We start from the raw sequence: 23,762 nt of genomic DNA on the forward strand, positions 1-23,762 counted from the left end.
TCTTCTGCACCTCACATTTCAGGGCGTGTGACACTCTGTATCTCTAGTGAACACCCTGTACCCCCATGTTCTTCCTTATAATACAGTTGTATGTTACCCAATGCAAACTTTGTCATATTGTATGTCTTCGGAAGGCTCATGATGCACTGAGCATTGTAGTTACAGTAATGTTATAGGTTGTAATTTCATGTATGTATTGAGTTATGAGGCTGAAAATGTGTCCTCATGGCTTAAAACAAGCCCAGGCAAAACTCTCCAGGAACAGAGGGGAAGTTCATACCTCATCAGGGCATGTATGGGACAAGCCCAGCCCAGCCTCACAGGAATAAAGGACACTGGCCTAGGCAACAAAAAATATCTGTTGGACTCTCGAGTGAATCACGCCCCTCCCCGCTTCCTTTGGTCAGTTTGGGACGATGAGGTAATGCTCACCTGACCCTGAAGGGGGGAGGGGCAAAGCCAAGAGAGAAGAAAGAACATGATAAAAGGGAGAGACATTTGCCTTGCTCCTCCTCTCTCTCCCACCTCCATCCAAAGACACCAAGTGACTGAAATGCTGATCAAAGGGGAGAGCCTGGCTGAAGGGCAGCGAGCCAGCCTGTGGTGAGACGCATCTTAGGGCACTGAAAGTGTTAAGATCAGCTTAGAACGCGTTTTGCTTTTATTTCATTTGACCAAATCTGACTTCTTGTGCCTTGACTTATAATCACTTAAAATCTATCTTTTGTAGTTAATAAATGTGTTTGTTTATTCTACCTGAAGCAGTGCGTTTGGTTTGAAGCTTGTCAGAGACTCCCCTTGGGATAACAAGCCTGGTATATATAAATTTCTTTGTTAAATTGACGAACTCATATAAGCTTGCAGTGTCCAGCGGGCATAACTGGACACTGCAAGACGGAGGTTCCGAGGGTTGTGTCTGGGATTGGAGATATTGGCTAGTGTCATTCGGTTGCACAATCCAAGTAGTGGCTGGCCAAAAGTGCTAACTCACACGCTGGGAGCAGCTTACATGCCAGAGGCTGTGCATGAACAACTCGGGAGTGCGGATTCTCACAGCAGAGCAGGGTAAGGCTGGCTCCCAGGGTCAAGGATTGGAGTGATCTAGCAGATCACTGGTCCAGATAACACCAGGGGAATGTCACAGCATGTCCCTGTCATTGATCAGGGTTCACCTGGCCACTATTTCAGTGTTCCACCCTCCGTTCCAAGCCAGGTCGGTCTTCTCTCACAACATGACAGCCTGGTTCTTGAAAGGTCTGTGGCATCTTTACCCTCATGTCTGGAACCCTGTCCCTCCCTGGGATTTGAATCTCATGCTGTCGAGGCTCATGAGGCCTCCCTTCGAACCTCTGGCTTCTTGCTGTTTTCTGTTTCTCTCCTGGTTTAGCTGCAGAGTGTCTGAGATCAGGGCACTTATGTCAGAACCACCCTGTACAGTGTTCTACAAAGATAAGGTCCAGTTGTAGCCCCACCCAGTGTTCCTGCCCAAGGTAGTTTCCTAGTTTCATGCCGGCCAGGACATTTTCTTACTGGTCTTCTTTCTGAAGCCCCATAAATCTGAAGAGGCGTGCAGGTTACACACCCTGGATGTCCGGAGGGTGCTGGCCTTCTGTCTTGATAGGATATGGCCGTTCCAGGACGTGGCTGTTTGTTGCGGTGGCAGACAGGATGAAAGGTTGCCCAGTGTCTGCTCAAAGGATTTCGTCCTGGGTTACAGCCTGCATCCAGTACTGCTATGAGCTGACGAGTGTGCCTCCACCGGCGATAATCAAAGCGCACTCGACTAGAGTGTAAATGTCATCAGCGGCCTTCTCAGCTTAGGTGCTGATCCAAGAGGTCTGTAGAGCGGCTACCTGGTCATCTGTCCATACGTTTATGTGCCATTATGCGCTGACCTACCAGGCCTGGAATGATGCTGGCTTTAGCAGGGCAGTGCTGCATGCTGCAAGATTGTGAACTCCAAGCCCACCTCCATTGGCACTGCTTGTGAGTTACCTAGCATGGAATAGACGTGAGCAAGCACATGAAGAAGAAAAAATGGTTATCTACCTTTTGTAACTTGTTCTTCTAGATGTTGCGCACGTCCATTCCATTACCCACCCTCCTGGCCATCTGTTAGAGTTGCTGGCAAGAAAGAATCGAGAGGGCGTAGGGTTGGCGGCACCTGATATACCGACGCATGATCGCGACACTTAAGGGTGTGCCACTGCCGGCCCTACGGATACGGGTAAGGCAAAAATCTCCAGCCACGCATGTGAGCGCACGCACATCTAGAATGGAATGGACATGAGCAACACATCTTGAAGGACAACAGTTACAAAAGGTAGGTAACCGTTTTTTCCTCTAGCCTGATGGGGTGGTGCCTGGAAATTCCCCTGTGGAAGCTTTGGGGCAGAAAAGGTGGTGGTGGCCAGTGTCACGGTTCCAGGGCTCGCTGCACATTTGGCCCTTCTCTAGTCACATAGGTGATATGCCCTGTGTCTTTAGGTATCTCTGAGTGGAATCCCATGATTCTCCCACTCTCAGGCTACAATGCCCTGTGTATCAACTGTGATTGCTTCACAGATCCAACGAGGTTTGGCTACTTGTGGGTCTTCTCATTGGCAGCTTTGACCCATGGTGAATACAATGACACACAGCAGCCTTCTTAGAACAAAGTAGTGTTTAATCTCAACAGTAGGAACAAAGCATAACCAACACAGGCACTGGCTTCCAACTGTCCCCGGGGGTGCTCCACCCCTGGCTCTGCCCCCACTCTGCCTCTTCCTGCCCCCACTCCGCCCCTGCCCCACCTCTTCCAGCCCAATTCCAGCCCCGCCCCTGCTCCTCCCCCTCCCTCCCAGTGCCTTCTGCAGGCTGCAAAACAGCTGATTGTGGAAGGCACTGAGAGAGATGGGAGGAGTTGATTGGCTGGGCCACCGGCAGGCAGGAGTAGGGGGGAGGGTGGGGAGTTTGGCTGCTGGTGGGTGCTAAGCACCCACTAATTTTTTTTCTGTGGGCGCTCCAGAGTCGGCGCCTATGATAACCAGAGAAAGGGGTTTTTAACACTGTAAAAGTCTATGGTCACACATATCCCTCTTGCTATAGATGTAGGTACTGGTAGGCCTTATCCCAGACACCCCCATCTCTGGGCACAGGGGTTCAACCTACTCCTCTGCCTCGTTCTCTCCTGTTCTTTAAGGACTGTTCTTTGTTCCAGTTTTTCCTACTTGGATCCCCTTCCGGTAGTTTCCAGATTATTGAAATCTGTCTGGTGTCAGAGGTCACACTTCAAAGTGATTGACACCTGCATTGTCCTTTCTGATGCTGTTGTCCCCTTTTCTTGCTATGTGCAAGCAACCCCCACTTGAATGAATCCCTTGTTATCCAATAGCAAACAACACAATAATAGATCGAACTGGTGGGCATATGATATTCATAAAATATTACAGGTGCTCCCTGGTCTTTCAGACCTGATTTATGTTCTCTAAGACAAGGGGCCAATTCATCATTAAAAACAGAAGACCAGCTGGGGAGACTGGAAGCAGGAGGGACTTTGCTTCCTCCAGGGGCGCTGACCAAACACAGAGACTCACAATGGGGCGGAGGGTGAGATCAGACTGAGGGGGATGCATTCAGGAGTTTGCTGTTTTCCATTGATCTGTAACCCTTGTGTTTTGTAGCAGTAAAGTGTGTGTGTGGGAACTCATTCATTTACTAAGCCTGGGTATCCTTGTTTTACTGTGATGTTGCCCCTGAAGGGGTTAACTCGAAAGCAGAGTTCCCATAGCCAGGTGGACTCCGTGGAATTTGTCTAAACAACTAGGGATTCAGGGAGGCTATGAAACTGGTTCTGGAGTCTGGGGGGCCAGACTGCAGGGTCCTACTGCCCAAGATGGGTGTTTCTGCTCTGGGGTGTGCGCCTGAAAGTCACAGAGCTCGGACCAGCGACCAGTCACTCTCCAGACCCAGGGGCTTAGCAGCATGTGGCATCCAGAGATTGGATTCCTTCATAACGGATTGGTGTCCGTTCAGAGAGTGGGACTAGACCTAGTTGTGACACACAGGTGTTATCATGGGTGGTGAGTATCATGGGAAGGGGGAGGCTGTGCCTCCCCAAACAGCCTAGCATGGCTCTGCCCCCAGGCCAGGCCCCAGACTTGCACTTCCCAGCGCTCTGCCCTGGCTGGCCGGGGCTGGCTGGCCTGCCTCCCGCAGGGACTCAGGGTGGCTGGTGCTGGGGCCGTGCTGCCTGGGGCACCGGGACTGCGGGTGGCTGTAGCTGTGCCACCTGGTGCTCTGGGGCTGGGGGCGCTGCGGCTGGGCCACCTGGTGCACCGGGGCTGGGGCCGGGGGCCACGGTGGGGGTGGTCTGATCTCCTGTGGGGGAAGGGGAAAAGAGAGGAGCGGGAGAGGGGTCACAAGGGGAGGGGCTGGGCCTTTGGCACAAGAGGAGGGGCCAGGGGCTAGCTTCCCCAACGGCCAGGTCACTGGCCACCCATGGGTGTTACCTATCTTTGTGTGTGTGGCCAAAATGTTTGGATCTGTAGACAGTCAGCCAAACTCAGAGCAGCATTAAATAAGAGTGAAAATAGAAATGGAATCCAAACAAGGGCAAAAGATTAATTGCAAAGTAATCTGCAGCCAGTGCCTGCAAGTGCTCCACATCAAAGGCAACCATGATAACATTGCCTCGCACCCATTAAAATCAGTGGCCCAGCTTGGAGCAGGAGGCTTTTTTCAGTCAGAATGGCAACCTTTGCTGGGTGCTTTGTGTCCTGTTTATCTTAATAGCATAAGTCAATTCGAGATCCCTAACCTGAGGATCTCCCAGTCAAGTAGTTCCCACTACACCTTGTGAATCTGCATTACTGCTCTTGTTCCATCTGTCTTGCTAGGATAGTCAAGCCCAAAGTGGCTTCCATGGAGGAGATGGCAAGCTTTCACACTGATGCCTATCTGCAGCACCTCAAGAAGGTTAGTGAGGAGGGGGACGATGACCACCCGGAATCCGTGGAGTATGGACTGGGTAAGGAGCCTTTTTAAGCAAAGATGAATGAACGATGGTTGTGTTCGTTTTGAGCTTGAAGTCCTGAGCATTTTCCAGTAGGAGCCGTCAAAGGTTTTCTCCTTTTCAGCTTTCTAAACAAAGTCCATTTCTGCTCTGATAAGTGACTATAAAAATGGGCTACTCTCACTGCACAGATCTTCTCCCTGTGTTAATTGGCAGAACTACTAGCTTTCCCAGTGCAAACCTTTTTTAAAAATTGCTCCTTTTAACCTAGAAGAGGCAGCACAGCCCTGTGAAAGGGAACTAGATTCTAGTCTGGCTCATGCATCATTAACATAATGCTAATTGAGTTTCAGTTCGAGAATCTATATTACTGGGGCTGGTGTGACAAGGAATGAATCCAGCATCTCTCTTAGATCACTGGGTGAGTTGGCAGGCTGGCAGCTAGACGCACAACAATGGTTTACTTGGAAACGAAGTGCATTTGGTCAGGTATGTTTACACAGCCTGCGGCAGCAAGCCTCCAAACCTGGGTCAACAGACTTCGGTTGGTGGATGGGGCTTGTGCTAGCGCTCTAAATACAGTTATGTAGACACTGCTTTGAAGTTGCAAACTGGGCTCTGAAGCCTAGGGAGGGGGGTGTCTATATAGCTATTTTGAGAGCTCTAGTGAGTCCTGTCAAGATGGGCTGTGAGGCATGCTTCTGCAGACTTTGTAGACATACCCCCTGAGATGATAAAGATGGAGCTCCAAGAGACATTTTGACAAGGTCACTTTCAGGGTAGAACTGTACTTCAGTGGCCATGGCTGAACAAAGAGTGACTTAAACCTTATCTAGATTGCACATAGGTCCAGATTCTAGCCATTGGTATAACTCCATCCATACACCTCTAGTGTGGATGTGCAAAGCTGCTATTTGAACTGCTGGAGCTTATGGGTTTCTGGGGGGGCAGGAAGGGGGTATTACACAGTGACCATCATGCGGAACTTGCTGTGTTCCTTGGATCTGAGGCTTCACTTTCAGTTTCAAAGGAGCAGAGGGCGTCAGAGAGTGGTCCGTGATATAACCTGTTACAGTGTTTCTTAAGAGGTCTGGAAGCCAGGCTTCCTGAACCAGTGATGCAAAGGGGGCGGGTGTGGGGGTGGTGTCTGCCTCCTCCTCAGTGGAGCATTAACTTGAAAACCTAATGATGGATACTTAATTGCCAATGCCATTAACCTCTTCTCTGCTGTTCAGCATGATTCTTGGGTATTGGATTCTCCACTGGACGTTTTGACGTGTGCTGATGTTCCAGGCGTTTGAAAAGCCATTTGATAGGAAGCAGCCACCGAAACCCATGCGCCTTGCAGCAGCAGAAAAGGCAGATGTTCAACAAGCTGGGACTGGCTTTGATTTTAGCTCCAGCACATGCAAGCAGGAATCACAGGAATAGCAGGAGCTCAGTGGGCTCCAATCACGTACAGTAGCATTGTGCTCTATAGTGGATTTATACTGCTCACTTGCCTGCCATGGCACTTGCAGCTACTCCTTGAAGTCAGCTCTCTGAAGGGCTTTAGCATTTCCAGCTGCACAGTGGGAGGTGAAGTTTGTCATCTTTGTGTGAGACAGCGGGAGACACTACCTCCTTCCTGATGTTACACTGAGCCCGACTACAGAGTCCCGAGTTCTGCACAAAACACTCAAGGCTCTTCCAAGGCGACAGGTTTAATTCTAGAAACTGGTCCTGGAATTTGTGCTGCTCTGAGGGTCTGTCTACAGTGCATCAGAAGTGAGACTGCAGCACATCGTTGAAATAGCTTTGATCTAGCTAGCGCCAGTAAACAGGAGCAGTGAAGCCAGGGCAGCATGTGTGGTAGCACAGGCTGTAGAAGCCCTCTTGAGTGACTAACCTGTGCTGCTGCAGCTCACTGCTATTGTTTGAGCTAGCAAGAGCAAAACTAGCGTAACGTGCTGCCGCCATACCTCTGATTGCAGTGAAGGTACACCTTGAGATTTTGGATATGCCTGGAAAGGTCTTCAATGCGTGGGGTGGTGCTGAAGGTGAGAGAGTGGGTTACGTTCTAGGTCCACATCTGCTGAGTTCCCGTGATAGTGTTCAAATGTAGAAGGGCTCTGCTTCTGGAGACTAAGGATGTTCTGTGTGGTTGTTGGGCAGGTAGAGGGGTTACAGGTACTCCATGTGAAAGAGGGGAATAGAGCAAAGCCAACCCAGTGTATCTGGTAACTGAACGAGTGTTTGTGTGCAAGTGGGGCTAACTGGCCTAGCACTTGCTTGGCACTGAGCCAGGAGGAGTTCATACAACCTCTGAGTATTCTTGGTCTGAGAAAGCCATTTGGCTTTTAATTCTTTTTTCTGTGGGGCACGGCCCAAAGAAACCCATCTTGGAAAGCCAGAGGGTGGCATCTTCCACATAGACCATGCTCGAAGAAGGTCAGTCCCCTTGCCAGCAGCCTCGCTTTGGCTCCCTACAGTGGCCAAAATGGAAAGCCAGAACTGTGAATAAAGTGAAATGCAGTTCCCTGGTGTACTTCCACCAGGAATGCAGTGATGTTCCCACTGGAGTCTTCTGTCCTGAGCGACGCTCTCTGGTTCTTGCCCGTAGGTTATGACTGTCCAACCACTGAAGGTATCTTTGACTATGCAGCAGCTGTAGGAGGGGCCAGCATCACAGCAGCCCAGTATCTGATGGACGGCAAGTGCAAGGTAGCGATTAACTGGCCTGGAGGGTGGCATCATGCAAAGAAGTAAGAAAACAACTTGTTACTGTGTGCTTTCCAACCTGGTATCTGAATTGAGCCTGATTGCTCCTAGCTTTCCACACAAACCATCAGGACGAGGACAAACAATTGCATCCAAAGAGACCAATACAAATGAATCGGGAGTTTTTGGGGGGCGGGAAAGAGGATGGGTGGGTTGAAAGACAAGAGGCAGCTGGGGAAGAAGTGTTGTGTAGTGCAGAGGACTGGGAGCCAGGAGTCCTGCATCTAAGTCCTGGTTCTACCATGGGCTTGGTTGTGCAACGTAGACCAATCCCTTAACTTCTCTGTGCCTTGGTGTCTCAGGTTCTGATAGTACCTCATGTACTTCATTGGGGTGTTGCGAGGCTTAATGCTAGTAAAGTAGCACACTGCTGAGATAGAAATGCACACTGCTGGTGTGTTGCCAGGCACTGAAGAGAATGGAAACCTGGAGACAAATGAAGTATTTGAGAAGAGGTGAGATGAAATAGAATTGGCTCTTCATATTCCTTCCTATGCTCTGAAAGTATCTGTTAGATCTGTATTGTAATAGCTGAGATAGGGCTGTACAGTACTGTCAATAACAATATTTCAGAGCAGCAAGAGAGGAGATGGGCACTTTGCCCCTAAGTTGCTCTCATTCCCAGGAGGTCACAGGACTAAAAATAACGAGGAGTCCTTGTGGCACCTTAGAGACTAACAAATTTATTTGGGCATAAGCTTTCGTGGGGTGGAACCCACACTGTGGCCTGCACCCTTATTGCTCTCTGAGTTTCAGGGGAAAGTAGTACTTTATCTTCTGAAGCACAAGGACTGTGTTTAATAGCATGTGCAGGTGAGGAAGTGACCCCTCTTTCCAATAGAATCATAAGATTTTCCATACCAGACTGAACCAACAGCCTATCAGTTTTGGTATACTGCCTGTGATAGTAATCTATAGCTGATGCATTGGGGAAAAAAATCCTCAGGAAGTACCTCATCAATTGTGGAATGCTGTATTTAGGGGCAGGGCAAGATTCCTTCCTGATGTTTGCAGCTCATTGTTTTCCTTGAAGCATGAGATTTGGTCCCTCTATTCTATGTATGTCTACCAGATGGAATCATTCATAAAGTTCTCTCATCCCCTTGAAATACAGCTGCAGCTTTTGCTTCCTGCAGCAGTGCATTTCCTGAGCTGACCAGGAGCTTTGGGAAGAAGTGAGGTCAATGTGCACACTTTGGGGACCCATCTAAAAATGCTGGTAGTTTAAAGTGAACCCCCAGGTCAGCATTAGAACTGTCCAAATCTGGATTTGGATTTTGTTTCCATTGAGTGAGCGGAGTTCAGATTAGTCAAGCAGAACAATCTTATTCTGCTCAGGATGAATGGCGTTTTAGCTTCTTGTGCTGTTCTATTTTGACTTCATTGCCTGGTTTCTTCCTCATTAGTGATGCCTGGAACTAAGAAACAATCTCAACAGCTTTGCCTCCGATGTGCTGAGCCATTCATGCTGTTTTGGGAACAAATGTTGCATGCTAAAAGGTGCACATTTCACTTACTGATTTTAAAATGTCCTTTCCAGCTTTAGCCAAGGTACCACTAGAGAGAGCTCTAGGTTAAGTCAGAGGGTTTTCCTAACCCTTCAGTGGATTCCCCCCACTTCTGCCAGTATGTGGAATCTGTTAGTTGTGTATTGTGTCTCTAGCTGAAGGTTGTGTCAACATTTCCATTATAAATGTCTGTTCTCAGCAGTTAATAGCTCAGCCATAATGTCTGGCACTAGCCAGAATGTAGTATACTTTGAACAGAACAGTAAGTAGTTGGGATTTTGAAATCAGTCTCCAAATGTCTCACTGAAAATGTCTTAGGGAGTTCTAGTGCGCACTTAAGGATCACAGGACAGCTGCATTGACAATGATGTAATGATGTCTTTTAGCGTTAGCCTTGCTCAGAGAAAAGCCTTCATTCCAGTAAGCTGGGAGGGGCCCTTGGGGAGCCTCCGTCAGTCACTGATCTGTGAAACAATGCATCCCGAGGTGTGTCCAATAAAGCTGAAGAAAAATCACCTGTGGTAGGTGTAGCAGACACCCCCGTTGCACCTGTCAATAGTCTGTGTATTCAAATTTCCAAATGAGGAATTTCCCGGATAGCCCTGTCACTCCTGCCCACAACATGCATTTTAAAAACTGGCCTAACTGTGTGTTCTTTGTGATCAGTTTCAGAGGTACCTAAAGTTCCTGTTGATCTGCAGAACCATTACGGGGGTCTGCTAAACACAGACAAAAGCTCTTCCTGTTGCTCTGCTGTCAAGTGAACTGCCTCAGCAATAACATCCCCTCCTCTTCCCCCCGCCCCCCACCCCCAACCTGGACACACTCAGCACCTGCTGTTAGCAGTTCCATTCTTGGCCCTCTGTTTCCATAGGCTCGTTGGTAGAGCTTTGTAAAAAAATCTTCACTGATATATAATCATCCCCTTCCAATGAGATTTGTACAGTAGGGCTTTTTGTTGTACTTGTGGCACCTTAGAGACTAACCAATTTATTGGTTGCTCAAATAAATTGGTTAGTCTCTAAGGTGCCACAAGTCCTCCTTTTCTTTTTGCGAATACAGACTAACACGGCTGTTACTCTGAAACCTGGCTTTTTGTTGGTGGCTCTGTTCCATTCTAAACTTCCAAGTGTAGGTTTCATAGTTGATCCTGGATTGACTGGTACCCCAACAGACAATAATTAATGGAGAAAATGCTGGATTTAATGAGGACTATTGCACAGTTAAAGGCCCTGCTGAAATGTCAGCACAGATTAACTCCCTTAACAATTGCTTTTGTGGCTTTTTACCATATTTGTGTATTTATATACTGGGATTCTTTCCAAACTCCTCAGGGCACTAGCCCCACTGTGCTTTAATTTCTTACTCATGCGTATTGTGCCCTGAGGCCTTCCTTTGCCTCTCATTGTGTATAAGTGCCAAAACGAAGATGTTAGCTTGAGTTCTCAAGCATTTAGTAATTCCCTCCCACTCACACAGCTTGCGCTGCACCCCTACTTGGTTCTAAACTTGGGAGAGCCCCTGACAGAACTTTCTAGGCAAGAGTGCCTATGGTTTGGGCCAAGTTTTCATGATTGCATATGCTATTCCTGGAGAAATTCTGTGCCAAAAAAATTAAAAATTCTGCACACAATATTTTAAAAATCTGCAAAATTCTGCATATTTTATTTGTGAAAATAACACAATATAATCACACCAGTTTCAAGTATTTTGATAAATTATTTAAAAATACCTGTCAGCAACTATGTCTGTAACAATACAGACAACAAAAAAGATTCAGGAAATGTTTTTTGACAAATAGGTTCCTTACTAGGCATATTAATACAGAACTCTGAGTAATAAGCCATTTAAACTACAGTACAGAACCGTATTTCCCACACCCCTCAGAAGCAGTGCAGAGGCTTAGGTAGTCAGGGGTAATGGAGGAGCTGAGGGACAGGGAAGTAATTTTTGGGTAGGAGCCTGGCTGTGAACTTGGAGGGTTGTTGGGTATGGGTGGGAGAAGTAAGGAACAGGCTTCTTTTTGGGTGGGGAGGGATTGTCAGGGAGCCTCCACCATGCAGACCCTGTCTGACCCCTAGCCTTTCTCATTCAGTCAGGCACATCTGTCCCTGCACCCCCACTCAGCCACCCCCTTCCCCCATGTGTCCCTATACCCCCTCCCCCATGTGTCCTTGCACCCCACTCAGCCACCCCAATCCTCCCATGTGGCCATGCACCTCTCCCCCAATCTCCATGTGTCCCGGCACCCACTTCCATTGAGCCCCCGCCCCAGTCTGTCCCTTTCTGAACCCCAGTCTGTGACACCTCCCCACCAGCATCCCCGTTTGCCCCATATCACGTGCCTGCTGAGCTGGCCACACAGACAGGTTGCTGTAAGGAAGGCATCATCTTTCTCTTACCTATCCGCATCCTCTGTCCTGGTGCCACAGTGGCCCCTGCTGGGCGAAAGGAGTAACTGCAGCACCTTTCCAGCAGAATGTATTTTCTTTGGGGAAAAAAACAAAAATTCTGTGGGGCACATGAATTCTGCGCATGCGCAGTAGTCCAGAATTCCCCCGGGAGTAATATGCAACTAATATACCACATTTTCTGCAGATGTGATTGTGCACATAAAAGGCCAGTTAGGAGCGCAGTTGTGGGAACCAGTTTAGGTATGAAGTTATGACAATTTGGCCCCTTATGTCTTTGCCACTCTGAAGAGGATTACTTATCTTTTTGTGGTCTCCATTTTATATGGATTACTGAAATTAATGGGGCACCTCTGCAATCCTTAATTTTCAGCACCAGGCATTTTTTTTCCCTTTCAAGTCCCTCTAGTGTTCTCCCAAGCAGCAACATGCAGTAGTTTTCTGGGTACACAGGGAACCATTTTTCATTATGTACTTTCTTCAGTAAGTGCATGTAAGCATTTGAACCAAACTCATTGGTCCTGTAGGTGTTAAAGTGACATTGGTCTGAAAATCTCATTGGCCTTGAAAATGTTGTACCTGCTTGGGACGGATGTGGGGGTGCTCCATAATAATTATTGATTCTGGACCTGGTTGGGCAGCAGAAAAGGAGACCCTTTCCAACAGTTACCTAACAGCTTACATTTGGACATCTGTTAGGAGACAGTGTCAGAGCAAGCAGTTTAATAACTCCCACCTGCTCTTGTAGCCAGCGTGCAAAAAACAGCTTGAGCAGGGCGTGGAGAGAGGGAACCATACTGAGTCCCACAGACACACTAGAGGATCTGGGCTTTGTAAGGGCTTGTCTTCATGAGGAAGTTATTCTGGAAGAAGGTAAGGTGTGAATTTAAACTCCTTTGGCTATTCTGGAATAACTTTCTTTGTGAACACCCTTATTCCAGAGTCAGGGTAAAGGAAGGAGTGAGATCAGAATAAGGACAAGACTTCAAAAAAGGAGACGTAGACTCAGAATGGATAGGTAGGGTCCTGTGGGAAATAAAACTAAAGGGGAAAAGGAGTCCAGGAGAGCTGGCAGTTTCTCAAGGAGACAGTAGTAAAAGCTCAACTGCAAACTATCCCAGTGTGAAGGAAAGATAGGAAAAATTGTAAGAGGCCAGTAGGGTCCCACCAGGAGCTCTTTAATGAAGTGAAAAACAAAAAGGAATTTTACAAAAAGTGGAAATATGGACAAATTGCTAAGGAGGAGTACAGACAAGATCAGAAAGGCTAAGGCACAAAATGAGTTACACCTAGCAAGGGACATAAAAGGCAATAAGAAGAGGTTCTTTAAATACATTAGAAGCAAGAGAAAGACAAAGGAAAGTTTAGATTCTCTACTTAGTGGAGAAGGAGAGATAATAACTTATGCTATCACAAAGACTGAGGTGTTTAATGCCTATTCTGCTTCAGTCTTCACTAACATGGTTAATGGTGACCAGTTACTCAACACAGTTAATATCAACAGCAAGGGGGAAGGAACACAAGCCAAAATAGGGAAAGAACAGGTTAAAGACTATTTAGATAAATTAGATGTATTTAAGTCAGTAGAGCTTGATGAAATTCATCACAGGGTACTTCAGGATCTAGCTGAAGCAATCTTGGAACCATTCACAATTATATTGGGAGGGGCAAACATAGTACCTATCTTTAAAAAGACTGGTCGGTTGAATGCTGATACTTGGAAAGATACTGGAACAAATTATTAATCAATTTTTAAGTACCTAGAGGGTATTAGGTTTATAAGTAAGAATACGATTTGGTCACAGAGGTCATGGATTCCGTGACTTTAACAGACCTTCGTGACTACTTTGGCTTCAGCCCCTCCGTGCCCATACTCTGATTTTGTCCTTTTTTGACATAACTATTCCATGAATTTTGCTTAATTGTACCTTGACAAAATTGTATACGTAGTTGCAAGGAATAGCCAGCATGTCAACCCATCATGTTGTCAAGAACAAATCATGCCAAACCAACCTAATTTCTTTCTTTCTTTGGCAGGATTACTGGCATAATGAATGTGGGGGAACCCAGTAGATGTGATATATCTTCACTTTAGTAAAGCTTTGATAGTCTCACATAAGTCTCATAAGCAAACTAGTAAAATGTGGTCAAGATGAAATTACTATCAGTTGGGTGCACAGCTAGTTGAAAGAATGTACTCAGATAGTTATCAGTGGTTCATTGTCAGACTGGGAGGGGGCTATCTAGTATCGTCCCACAAGGGTCTGACCTGGATCTTGTACTCTTCAGTATTTTCACTAATGACTTGGTTAATGGAGTGGAGAGTATGCTTATAACATTTGGGGATGACACCAAGCTGTGATGGATTGCAAGCGTTTGGGAGGACAGGGTTAAAATTCAAAATGATCTTGGTAAATTGGAGAATTGGTCTGAAATCAACAGGATGACATTTAATAAAGATAAGTACAAAGTACTACACTTAGGAAAGAAAAATCAAATGCACAACTACAAAATGAGAAATAACTGGCTAGGTGGTCCTACTGTTGAAAAGGATATGGGGGTTATAGTGAATCACAAATTGAAGGTAAGTTGTCAATGTTATGCAGGCTTTGAAAAAGGCTAATATTCTGGGGTCTATTAACAGGAGTGTCGTATGTAAGACGGGGGACCCGGTAATTGTCCTGCTCTACTCAGGACTGGTAAGGCCTCAGCTGGAGTACTGTTTCCAATTCTGGGCAGCACACTTTAACACAGATGTGGACAAATTAGAGACAGTCTGGAGGAGAGCAACTAAAATGGTAAAAGGTTTAGAAAACCTGACACATGAGGAATGGTTAAAAAATGTGGCCATGTTTAGTCTTGAGAAAAGAAGACTATGGGGAACCTGATAACAGTCTTCAAATCTGTTAAGGACAGTTATAAAGAGGATGGTGGTCAATTGTTCTTTGTGTCCCCCATGGGAGCTAGGACACGAAGTAATGGGTTTAATCTGCAGCAAGGGAGATTTTGGTTAGATATTAGGAAAAGCTTTCTAACTATAAGGTTAATTAATCTCTGGGATAGACTTCCAAGGGAGGTTGTGGAATGGCAAACCATTGGATGTTTTTAACACCAGGTTAGACAAACACCTGTCAATGATAGTCTAGGTTGACTTGGTCCTGCCTCAGCACAGGGGGTAGGACTCAATGACCTCTCTAGCTCCTCTGCAGCCCTACAGTGCTATGATTCTGTAAGTGGCCCTGCACAGGGAGCTATTGCAGAATAGCTACTCAGGTCAGTTTCCCCTTGTAGTCAGGCCCTAAGTGGTTCTGTTCTGTTTCTGTTACTTAAGAGGAAAGCCTCTTTAAGTGGGGCCATATATATGCTACAGGCTTCTGCCAGCCTAGCTGTTGGTCAGAGGTGTAAAGAGATGTGATCTCTGACTGACAGAACTGTGCCTGCAAAAGACCCTCGCACAGACGAAATTACACTGGCAAAGGTGCACTTTTACTGGCATCGCTTGTTTCACTAAGGTGCTGGAATAAACTTACTGGTAAGAGCACAGTTTTGCCAGGATAACGTGTGTCCCTCCTAGGAGCATTTTACCGGTATGGCTGTACAGGCAAAGTCATCCTAGTGTGGATGTGGCCTTAGCTTGTGGGAAAGGGAGATGGTGGAATTACCTAGGGGGGTGGTGAAATCTCCTTCCTTAGAGGTTTTTAAGGCCAGGCTTGACAAAACCCTGGCTGGGATGATTTAGTTGGGGATTGGTCCTGCTTTGAGCAGGGGATTGGACTAGATGACCTCCTGAGATCCCTTCCAACCCTGATATTTTATGATTCTATGAAAGCGTAAGATTAGATGAGACAATTCATAGAGGCTGCTTGCTCTAAAATTTTTCTCTAATCTTTGTTCTAATTGTTAAATAAAAATACTTTGTGTCAAGATGGTAGTTGGTCACTATTGCTGGTTACAGGTGCCCAAACCCAGTCGGACCTGCAGGGTGATAACCCCAATTATACCTACAGCTTATGTACCTGAGTCCCAGTCTAAGAGTGGGAGAATTGCAGGATTCCACCCAGAAGCAGATGAGGGCAAGAGGCTGAACACCTGAGGCGGTAGTGCTCAGGCAGCCCAGAATGGGGACAAGAGGTGCAGACAGTCCTGTAACTGTAACGGTGCTGTAGTTACAAGTAACACCAAGACCATTGTCAGCGGCTATAAGAGTCTTGGGAAGGCTAAGCCTCCCCAGATAGGGCAAGAAATGTTGAATGAGGTGCACCTCCCTTTGGAAGCATGCCACCTTTTGGAGCGCTGCCGCCGGAAGTTCCTGAGAAGTTGGGGGAAGGCTCCGGCACCTGAACCGTGGTCCTGCCACTGCTTGGCCTCTTCCCCTGTGGCCCTGCCCATGCTCTGCCTCTTCCCCTGAGACCCCCATTGCTTGCTCCTCTCTGCCCTCTCCCTCCTGTTGCTCACCCTTAAGGCAGGAGGGGGGGCAGAAAGGAGTGAGTGGGAGGGGGGTTTGGGAGAGGGGGTGGGGAGGAGCAGGCAGCTGGTAGAGAGGAGCAAGTGGTGGCAGGGGGAGGGGGCGGAGTGGAGGTGAGAAGAGGCAGAGTGGGGATGGGGCCTCAAGGGAAGAGGCAAAGCGGGTCAGGGCCACTGTCCGGGCACTGGTGGTTCCTCCCACTTCTAAGGAGCTTTTGGTGTTCACATGCTGCATCCTCAAACACAAGAGTCATGTGCTGCATATAGACAACTGTAAGTGGAAGAGGTTAGTAAAAACTCTGTGTTTTGGGTTGCTGGGTTGTTTTTTTTTTTCAGTTTGCCTTATATGGTCAGTTTCTCTCTTCATTAAATGACGTTTATAAAAGAAAAGGGAGCTGAAAAACCCTCAAGCCTTTTTTAAAAAGGACGTTAAAAAGAAAATCCTCAGGCTATGCTGTTTAATGGGTGTTTAGTTATAAACGAGGATTTTTTTTGTCAACTCCAAAAAAAGTCAAATTGTATCCCTTTAAAACATTAATTAGGTCCACAACTTAATATTGGGGCTGCTAGACTACTAATTTGCTTGCTATGTTTCGTGTTATAATCCAGAGTGAGACTAAGGCCCAATCCTTATAGCAGATAAATTGGTCTGTGCGGCTTTTTCAGGCTCATATTGTGAAATCTAGTCAATTTAAAAATGGAGTTATAGTAGTAGATGTTCCCCTGCCAATTTTAATGGGTTTACAGTGACATTTTTCAAAAATATATCAAGATGTTTCTCTTCTGTGCTGTGCGAAAGACCCATGTGAACAACACAGGAATCTGAGTACATGGGAAACAGGGCAATGAGCTACCCATAAGGCATTGTCAAATGCACAAAAGTAAACAAGCTGGGGAGGGGGAAGGTCATTTTTTCCGAACTTTCAGTTGTTGTCCTCTGAGGTGCTAGTTATAACCACAATAGGCCAAACACGTTCAGACTGTGGCTTTTTAAAAAGTTGACTGGGACCCTTTAGCATCAGAAGAGTGCACATTGGTGGCATGCATCTGATGAAGTGGGTTTTAGCCCAGGAAAGCTTATGCCCAGATAAATGTTAGTCTCTAAAATGCCACAAGTACTCCTTGGGACTAACACAGCTACCACTCTGAAACATGTCATTGGTGGAATGATCTCCAAAGAGAATGTAGAGAATGAGGTATGAAATTCAATAGTTTAATGATTCCAGGTTTTTTTTACCATCCCCCCATTTTTAATAGAGGAAATAATGGTGGTATAAAACCATAGAAGCCCTTTTCTGTAAAAGTCATTGAGTCAGATCTCACAAGAGAGTTATGCATTTGACAAAAAACTTGAACTGTGGTGCGGGGTGGGGAGGAGGGAGGGGGAGGCAGAAATACTGGGATTTAACTTTCTAGTAATAAAATAGATATTGGAAAAAAGGGAATCTGGCTGGCTAGATTCTGAACTTCCAGTTCTGGGGGAGGTGTCCATTTTGACAATGAAGGCTCAGGCTTGTTAGTTAATTTACCCTCCTTCAACTCTTTGCACTTATGGAAAAGGGGAAAAATTGGTCTGGAAGATCAGCTGTTCTCTGAAAAGAAATTATGTTAAAACAGGGTTTTAACACCAAAGATCTGTTCCTTGCAATTATACAGACTCAGCTGCTGATATTAAGGAGGAAAACAAGCTTTTTTACTTCTGGTAGCTCCACAGAGCCTGCAAAGCTATGGGACAGTAGAATCCAAATCACACTTTCTTGTGCATCAGTAGAATTAAATTCTAATGGGATATGCTGTGCCATTCCCCAGGGTACAGTCTGGACTGCTGGATAACTGTGTCCCCTCAACTCTTCAGCTGGGGGGGGTGGTCTTTTACACAGCTTCACTATAAAAACAACCATTCCTGGTCCATTGACACACAACCTCTAACGTGCAAAATCACTCTCAGCTGAATTATATGAGTGCTTCTAGCTAGCCACTCATGAATTACATTACAGAGCAACACCAGCAAATTCCTAGTTCCAGACCTGTCCCCAGAAATATGCATCTTGTACTGCCCAGCACCCTCCTGGACAATACAAGCTCATAGAAAGTCCATCATTTCATTAATAGAAAATAAGATGCATAAACCCTGATATCTCAAATGGAGGTTTCTAAACACTTCAATCCAAGCACACACTGGTTTAGATAAAACAATAAAACAAGTTTAACTACGGAAAGATAGATTTTTAGTGATAACAAGGAATGAGGCATAAAAGTCAGAATTGGTTACAAAGAAATAAAAGGTAAAATGCAAACTAATAACTAACTTAACTAGCTAAGGAAATTTAAAGCAAAGGTTTCCTCACATGCTTACAGCAGACTGGCTAGGACCCCACCCGCATTCAATGGTGCTGCTTTTGTTTTTCAAATATTGGTGATGCCATGAGCAGAGATGAAGGGAGAGAGGTGATTTGTGGCCTCTTCCTCATTTTTATTTTTTTCCCTCCTCTTTGAGAATTGTCTTCAGCTGGGGTTCAGGCAACACCCAGTCTGTTCACACGGGAAGCCCCAGCTGTTCCATTGCCAAGATGTAAATTTCTCACTCACCCCCTTCTTCCTGCCAAAGAATGTCTGCTTACCCTGGTGGTGGTCTATTTGATTGTGCTGGCACCTGGCTGAGGAGTTAGTTTGCCTTTTGTCTCTGAGGAACTCGTCTGGGCTTCTTCTCCAGATTTAGAATATGCCTTAGTAACATCATACAGTTAAATATTATAACTTTACATACAATGTTGCTGCACCCATTTTACCAGGACAGTGAAGATCAGCAAATTATGAGTTTTCAAATGATATCTCACAAGGCATACTTTGTACAAAATTTATCATAGTTTTGTAAAAGTGGTGAACACAGGGGTACAGTCTGTCACATACACCTATACAAGACTATTGCAGATGACTGGGCTGCACAGTTATGACTGTGGACTTAATGTGTCCAGCAGAAATTAATTGCAAGTGATTGTTGAAGGAAGGACTCTCAGCTTGACTCTCAGATCCCAGCACTAGTTTGCAGGGTTGGCTGCTAGTTTGAGTAACCTACTTTACTAAGCACATGAACTATGCAAATCATCGAGAAACAATAATAGTGACTCACTCATCTTGCCCATACTATTTTTAGAGTTAGTTTCCAGAGTAGATTTGCCCTCTGAAAATGTTTCTCTAACCATTTTCATGATCCCTTTTCAATACTACAGACTTCCATTTGTTGGAAACAAAGGGTAGCGGTTAAAGCGTACAGCTATTAAGTGTCTTGCATTCTCATCCCGAATCTGCCTCTGACTTCCTGTGTGACCTTGTAGTTACTTAATCCCCCTGTGCCTCTGTTTTCCCATCTGTAAAGAGAACATAATACGGCCTCCCCAGAGTGTCTGTTATGATACTTAATTCATCTGTGTTTGTAAGGTACTTTGAGATCCACTACAGAAAGGCAAAGAATGACTGTCTGTTACTTAGACAGAGTGTGGTGCTTTAAACATTCCACTCAGATTTAAAATTCTAACATAAAATTAATTACAGTGCTAGTGAAAGCTGGCAGATTGTTGGCTCGAAAGTCTGAAGCCCTCTTTATCAACAGAATGCATAAGGAATTAGGCGGCAGAAATGCAGCCTTCCCACATGCACTGCTGTGTCCGTGTGCCTCAATCCCAACCCAAAGGGAGCCCATTTAGAGGAGACATTCTCCTGGTCTGTTCAGCCCTCGGTGTATCGTCTGAGACTGCCAACAAGGTTGTTGGCTCTGATGATGGCTTTTTGTGATGGGTACAGGCAGCTATGAAGCAGTGGGCTAAAGCCCCAAACTCATCCGATGTATTTTGAGATCGGAGTAACTGTTGGGAAGTCTCTTGCCATGGCTCTGGCACCTGGATGTTTGTTTCCATGAAGCACCTGCTGGCGGAGTGGTTAGAACTCCTGGAAATGTCACTGACTACCAGAGAGCTGCAATCTCCTTTCTGCTGAATGCCACCCACAGTGTCTAAGGCTTGATGCTCTTCTGGATTCTGGAGTGTTTTTAAAGGGGTGGGTCTGTTCTAATTTTATTAAATTTTGCTTGTTTTGCTGCTGTCAGGTTTGTTAAAACCTCTCAGTGGTGCCACAAAAGTGAAATAAAATGACTACTTACCTCCTCCATTCCCTCTTCTGGTGAAGTCTGGCCCTGTGCTGCCGACTTCACAGACAAGTCATCTTGCCATGTAGAGGGGGAGCTACAGCAGCCCAGTGCAGTCAAATGGGAAATGGATCTGAAACAGAAAACTTGAAAGAAATCAGAAAGCATTAAGAACCCTAAAAGGCTCTTTCCTGGAGTGGTCAGAGGATCTGCTTTCCTGCCCGCACCTCTCCCATACCTGCTGCAGGCTTGTGCTAAAATGGAAAGGATTACAAGAGAGTAATGGAAATTGGATTACAAGAGAATGGAAAGGATTACAAGAGAGTTGTTCCTCTTTCATTGTTCCTGGGTTTTTCGGAGCTTAGGGCTTAGCTACAATTGTGAGTTAGAGCGCATTAAAGCAGCCCCGGGCACCCTAACTCATGATGCGTCAACACTGGCAAGCCACGTAGAGCGCCCAGACTCCATAGCTGGAGCACTCCTGGTAATCCACCTCCACAAGAAGCATAATGCTGGCTGCACCCTGGCTGGAGCGCTGCGGTGCCATTGTGGACACCCTGGTCTATTAATGCTCTCTGATAGGCCTCCAGAAGTGTTCCACAATGCCTGTTCCAGCCACTCTGGCCATCATTTTGAACTCTACTGCCCTGCCCTCAGGTGACCAACCGGCAGACCCGCCCTTTACATTATCTGGGAATTTTGAAAATCCCCTTCCTGTTTGCTCAACAAGGCGTGGAGTGCCTCAATGAATCTTTCCAGGTGACTGTGCCTCCACGCGCCAGGCGATCCCCAGAATGGAGCAGTGGCGAGGTGCTGGACCTCATCAGTGTTTGTAGGGAGGAAGCTGTCCAGTCTGAGCTGTGCTCCAGCCATAGGAATTACGATACCTTCGGGCAGATATCAAGGGACATGATGGAAAGGGGCCATGACCAGGATCCGCTGCAGTGCAGGGTTAAAGTGAAGGAGTTGCGGAATGCCTACCGCAAAGCGCACGAGGCAAACAGCAGCTCCGGTGCTGCCCCTGCAACCTGCCGTTTCTACAAAGAGCTGGACACAGTACTTGGGAGCGACCCCACCTCCACTCCAAAGACCACCATGGACACTTCAGAGCCTAGTTCAACAAGGCAGGAGGAGGAGGAAAGCGGGAGTGAGGGTGCTGAGGAGAAGGAGGACTGCTCGGCATCCCTAGATGCATGCAGCCAGGAGCTGTTTTCAAGCCAGGAAGAGGTAGCCAGTCGCAACAGACTGTGCTTGGGGAAGAACAAACACCAGAGGAGGTGCCTGGTAAGCGGCTTTTATTTTGGGAAGGAGGTTGTTTGGTGCGGGCTCTTGGGGTGAGGAGGGTTAGGGCTGCATGCATGCCTAGATGTGGAATAGGGCATCGATGTGCCCTCTCACATCGCGGTAATCGGCCTCAGTGATCTCTTCAAAGGTCTCACGCAGAAGCTGGGCAATGCGCTTGCGCAGGTTCTTTGGCAGAGCTACTGTACTCCTTGTCCCAGTAAGGCTAACGTGCACGCCACTGTGCCGTGATGGGGGGAGGGACCATTGCTGCACCCAGGCAAGCTGCATATGGGCCAGGGCAGAAGCTGCATTGTAGTAGAAGACCCTCCCTTGCTTCCCAGGTCACCCTCAGCAGCGAGATCTCTTCCAGGACAAACTTATCCTGTGGAAAATGTGGGGAGAGTGTTCAATAGAGGGGCCCCCTGCAGCTGTTGGCTCTCCCCAAGGCACAGAACCCCAGAGGACAGTACAGCCTTGAAACAATTAGCCCCCCTTGCCCCTGTGCTTACTCACCATTTTGGGGCTCCTGTGGGTTATGTGTGCTCGCTTTTGGACGGGCAATTTCTGCTATTGTGTAGACTGTGCTTGTCTTCAAGTACAGCCGAATCATTGTTCTGTCTGGTGTGAACAATGCTGCCTCTGTTAAGTGTTGCATTTTGGCTTTACCGATGCAACCTTGAGATCCCAGCCGACCTTGTTATCAATGGTCGAAAGACTCCAACGAATCAGGAAACATCCATGAAGAAGCAAAGAGGGCATGCTGCATGAAGTCATGCAGCAGACCCTTAATGAAAATCAAAAGTGCAGGAGTGGCGGGAGAGTGAAAGGAGGGTCCACCAACAGAATGTGGATCGCTGGCACTAAAGCACAGAGCAGCTGCTAAGCACCATGGAGCACTAAGCGGACTCGATACAGGCACTTGTAGCAATGCAGGCAGAGCACTTCTGCGCCCTCCCCCACTGCAGCCCTTGTCCCAAAACTCTTTCCCTTGTGCCCCCATGTCACCACCAACCCACTTTCCCCAACATCCAGGTTCTTATCGCCACCAGCTGCCTCCAACACCTGTAGCTTCACCGCCCAGCCCTGCAAACTATGACCCTTACCCACTGCACTCAACCCCAATCACCAGGCATTTTAGCCATCCTGAAGTGCAGCACTCATTGTACGGCACTCCAGACAGGAAGGCTGAGTATGATAACAGGACATATGCAAATCTGTGACTGCCCCGTTCCCCACCCCACCTCCTTCCCTCGTCCCACACAGCACAGATGTGTCATGCCCTTTCTGTTTCCCAAGCAGTTATGTTTCTTTTCAATAAATGAATTTTTTGGCTTTGAAAACCTTCTTTATTATTGCATTAAGTAAAAGATACCGTAGCCCAGGAAAGCAACAGGCACTGCAAGTCAGTGCATCATATGTAGCAAAAACAGATTCCTACTAATATTGAAACCACTGCACTTCCCTCCCGTGCAGGGCACCAAACATTACTGGTGGCTTTCAGCCTCAGATTGCTCCCTCAAGGCATCCCTAATCCTGGCAGCCCTGTGCTGGACCCCTCTAATAGCTCTGCTCTCTGGCTGTTCAAATCCAGCTTCCAGATGTTGAACCTCTGAGGTCCATGCCTGAGTGAATCTTTCACCCTTCCCTTCACAAATGTTATGGAGTTTACAGCATGCAGGTATAACTGGGGGGATGTTGTCATTGGCCAGGTCCAGCTTCCCATACAGAGAGCACCAGCAGCCCTTTAAACGGCCAAAAGCACACTCCACAGTCATTCTGCACCGACTCAGCCTGTTGAATCATTTCTTGCTGCTGTCAAGGCTCCCTGTGTAGGGTTTCATGAGCCATGGCATTAAAGGGTAAGCGGGGACTCCAAGGATCACAATGGGCATTTCGACTTCCCCTATAGTGATCTTCTGGTCTGGGAAGAAAGTCCCGGCTTGCAGCTTCTTGAACAGGCCAGTGTTCCGAAAGATGCGTGCATCATGCACCTTTCCGGACCAGCCTGCGTTAATGTCAATGAAACACCCATGGCGATCCACAAGCACCTGGAGAACCATAGAGAAATACCCCTTCTGATTTATGTACTCAGAGGCTAAGTGGGCTGGTGCTAGAATTGGAATATGCCTGCCATCTGTTGTCCCTCCGCAGGTAAGGAAACCCATTTGTGGAAAACCAGCCACAATGTCATGCACATTACC

At 46.9% G+C, this 23,762-nt stretch overlaps 1 protein-coding gene across 7 annotated transcripts in view; it reads left to right on the forward strand.

Annotated features, from left to right (window-relative positions):
- HDAC8 (histone deacetylase 8) overlaps nucleotides 1-23,762 on the forward strand; it is a 127,647-nt gene that overhangs the window by 7,400 nt on the left and 96,485 nt on the right. For all 7 annotated transcript variants that reach the window (XR_013347079.1, XM_077826033.1, XM_077826034.1 and 4 more), the window contains 2 exons: nucleotides 4,878-5,008; nucleotides 7,596-7,737. Coding sequence is in view for 6 of the 7 variants with exons in the window: in XM_077826033.1 (XP_077682159.1) it covers nucleotides 4,878-5,008; nucleotides 7,596-7,737 (273 nt within the window). In the remaining variant the exon portion in view is untranslated. The remainder of the gene's footprint in view (nucleotides 1-4,877; nucleotides 5,009-7,595; nucleotides 7,738-23,762) is intronic.

The sequence above is a fragment of the Eretmochelys imbricata genome, chromosome 9 (genome assembly GCF_965152235.1).
Source record: "Eretmochelys imbricata isolate rEreImb1 chromosome 9, rEreImb1.hap1, whole genome shotgun sequence".
Taxonomy (NCBI): domain Eukaryota; kingdom Metazoa; phylum Chordata; order Testudines; family Cheloniidae; genus Eretmochelys; species Eretmochelys imbricata.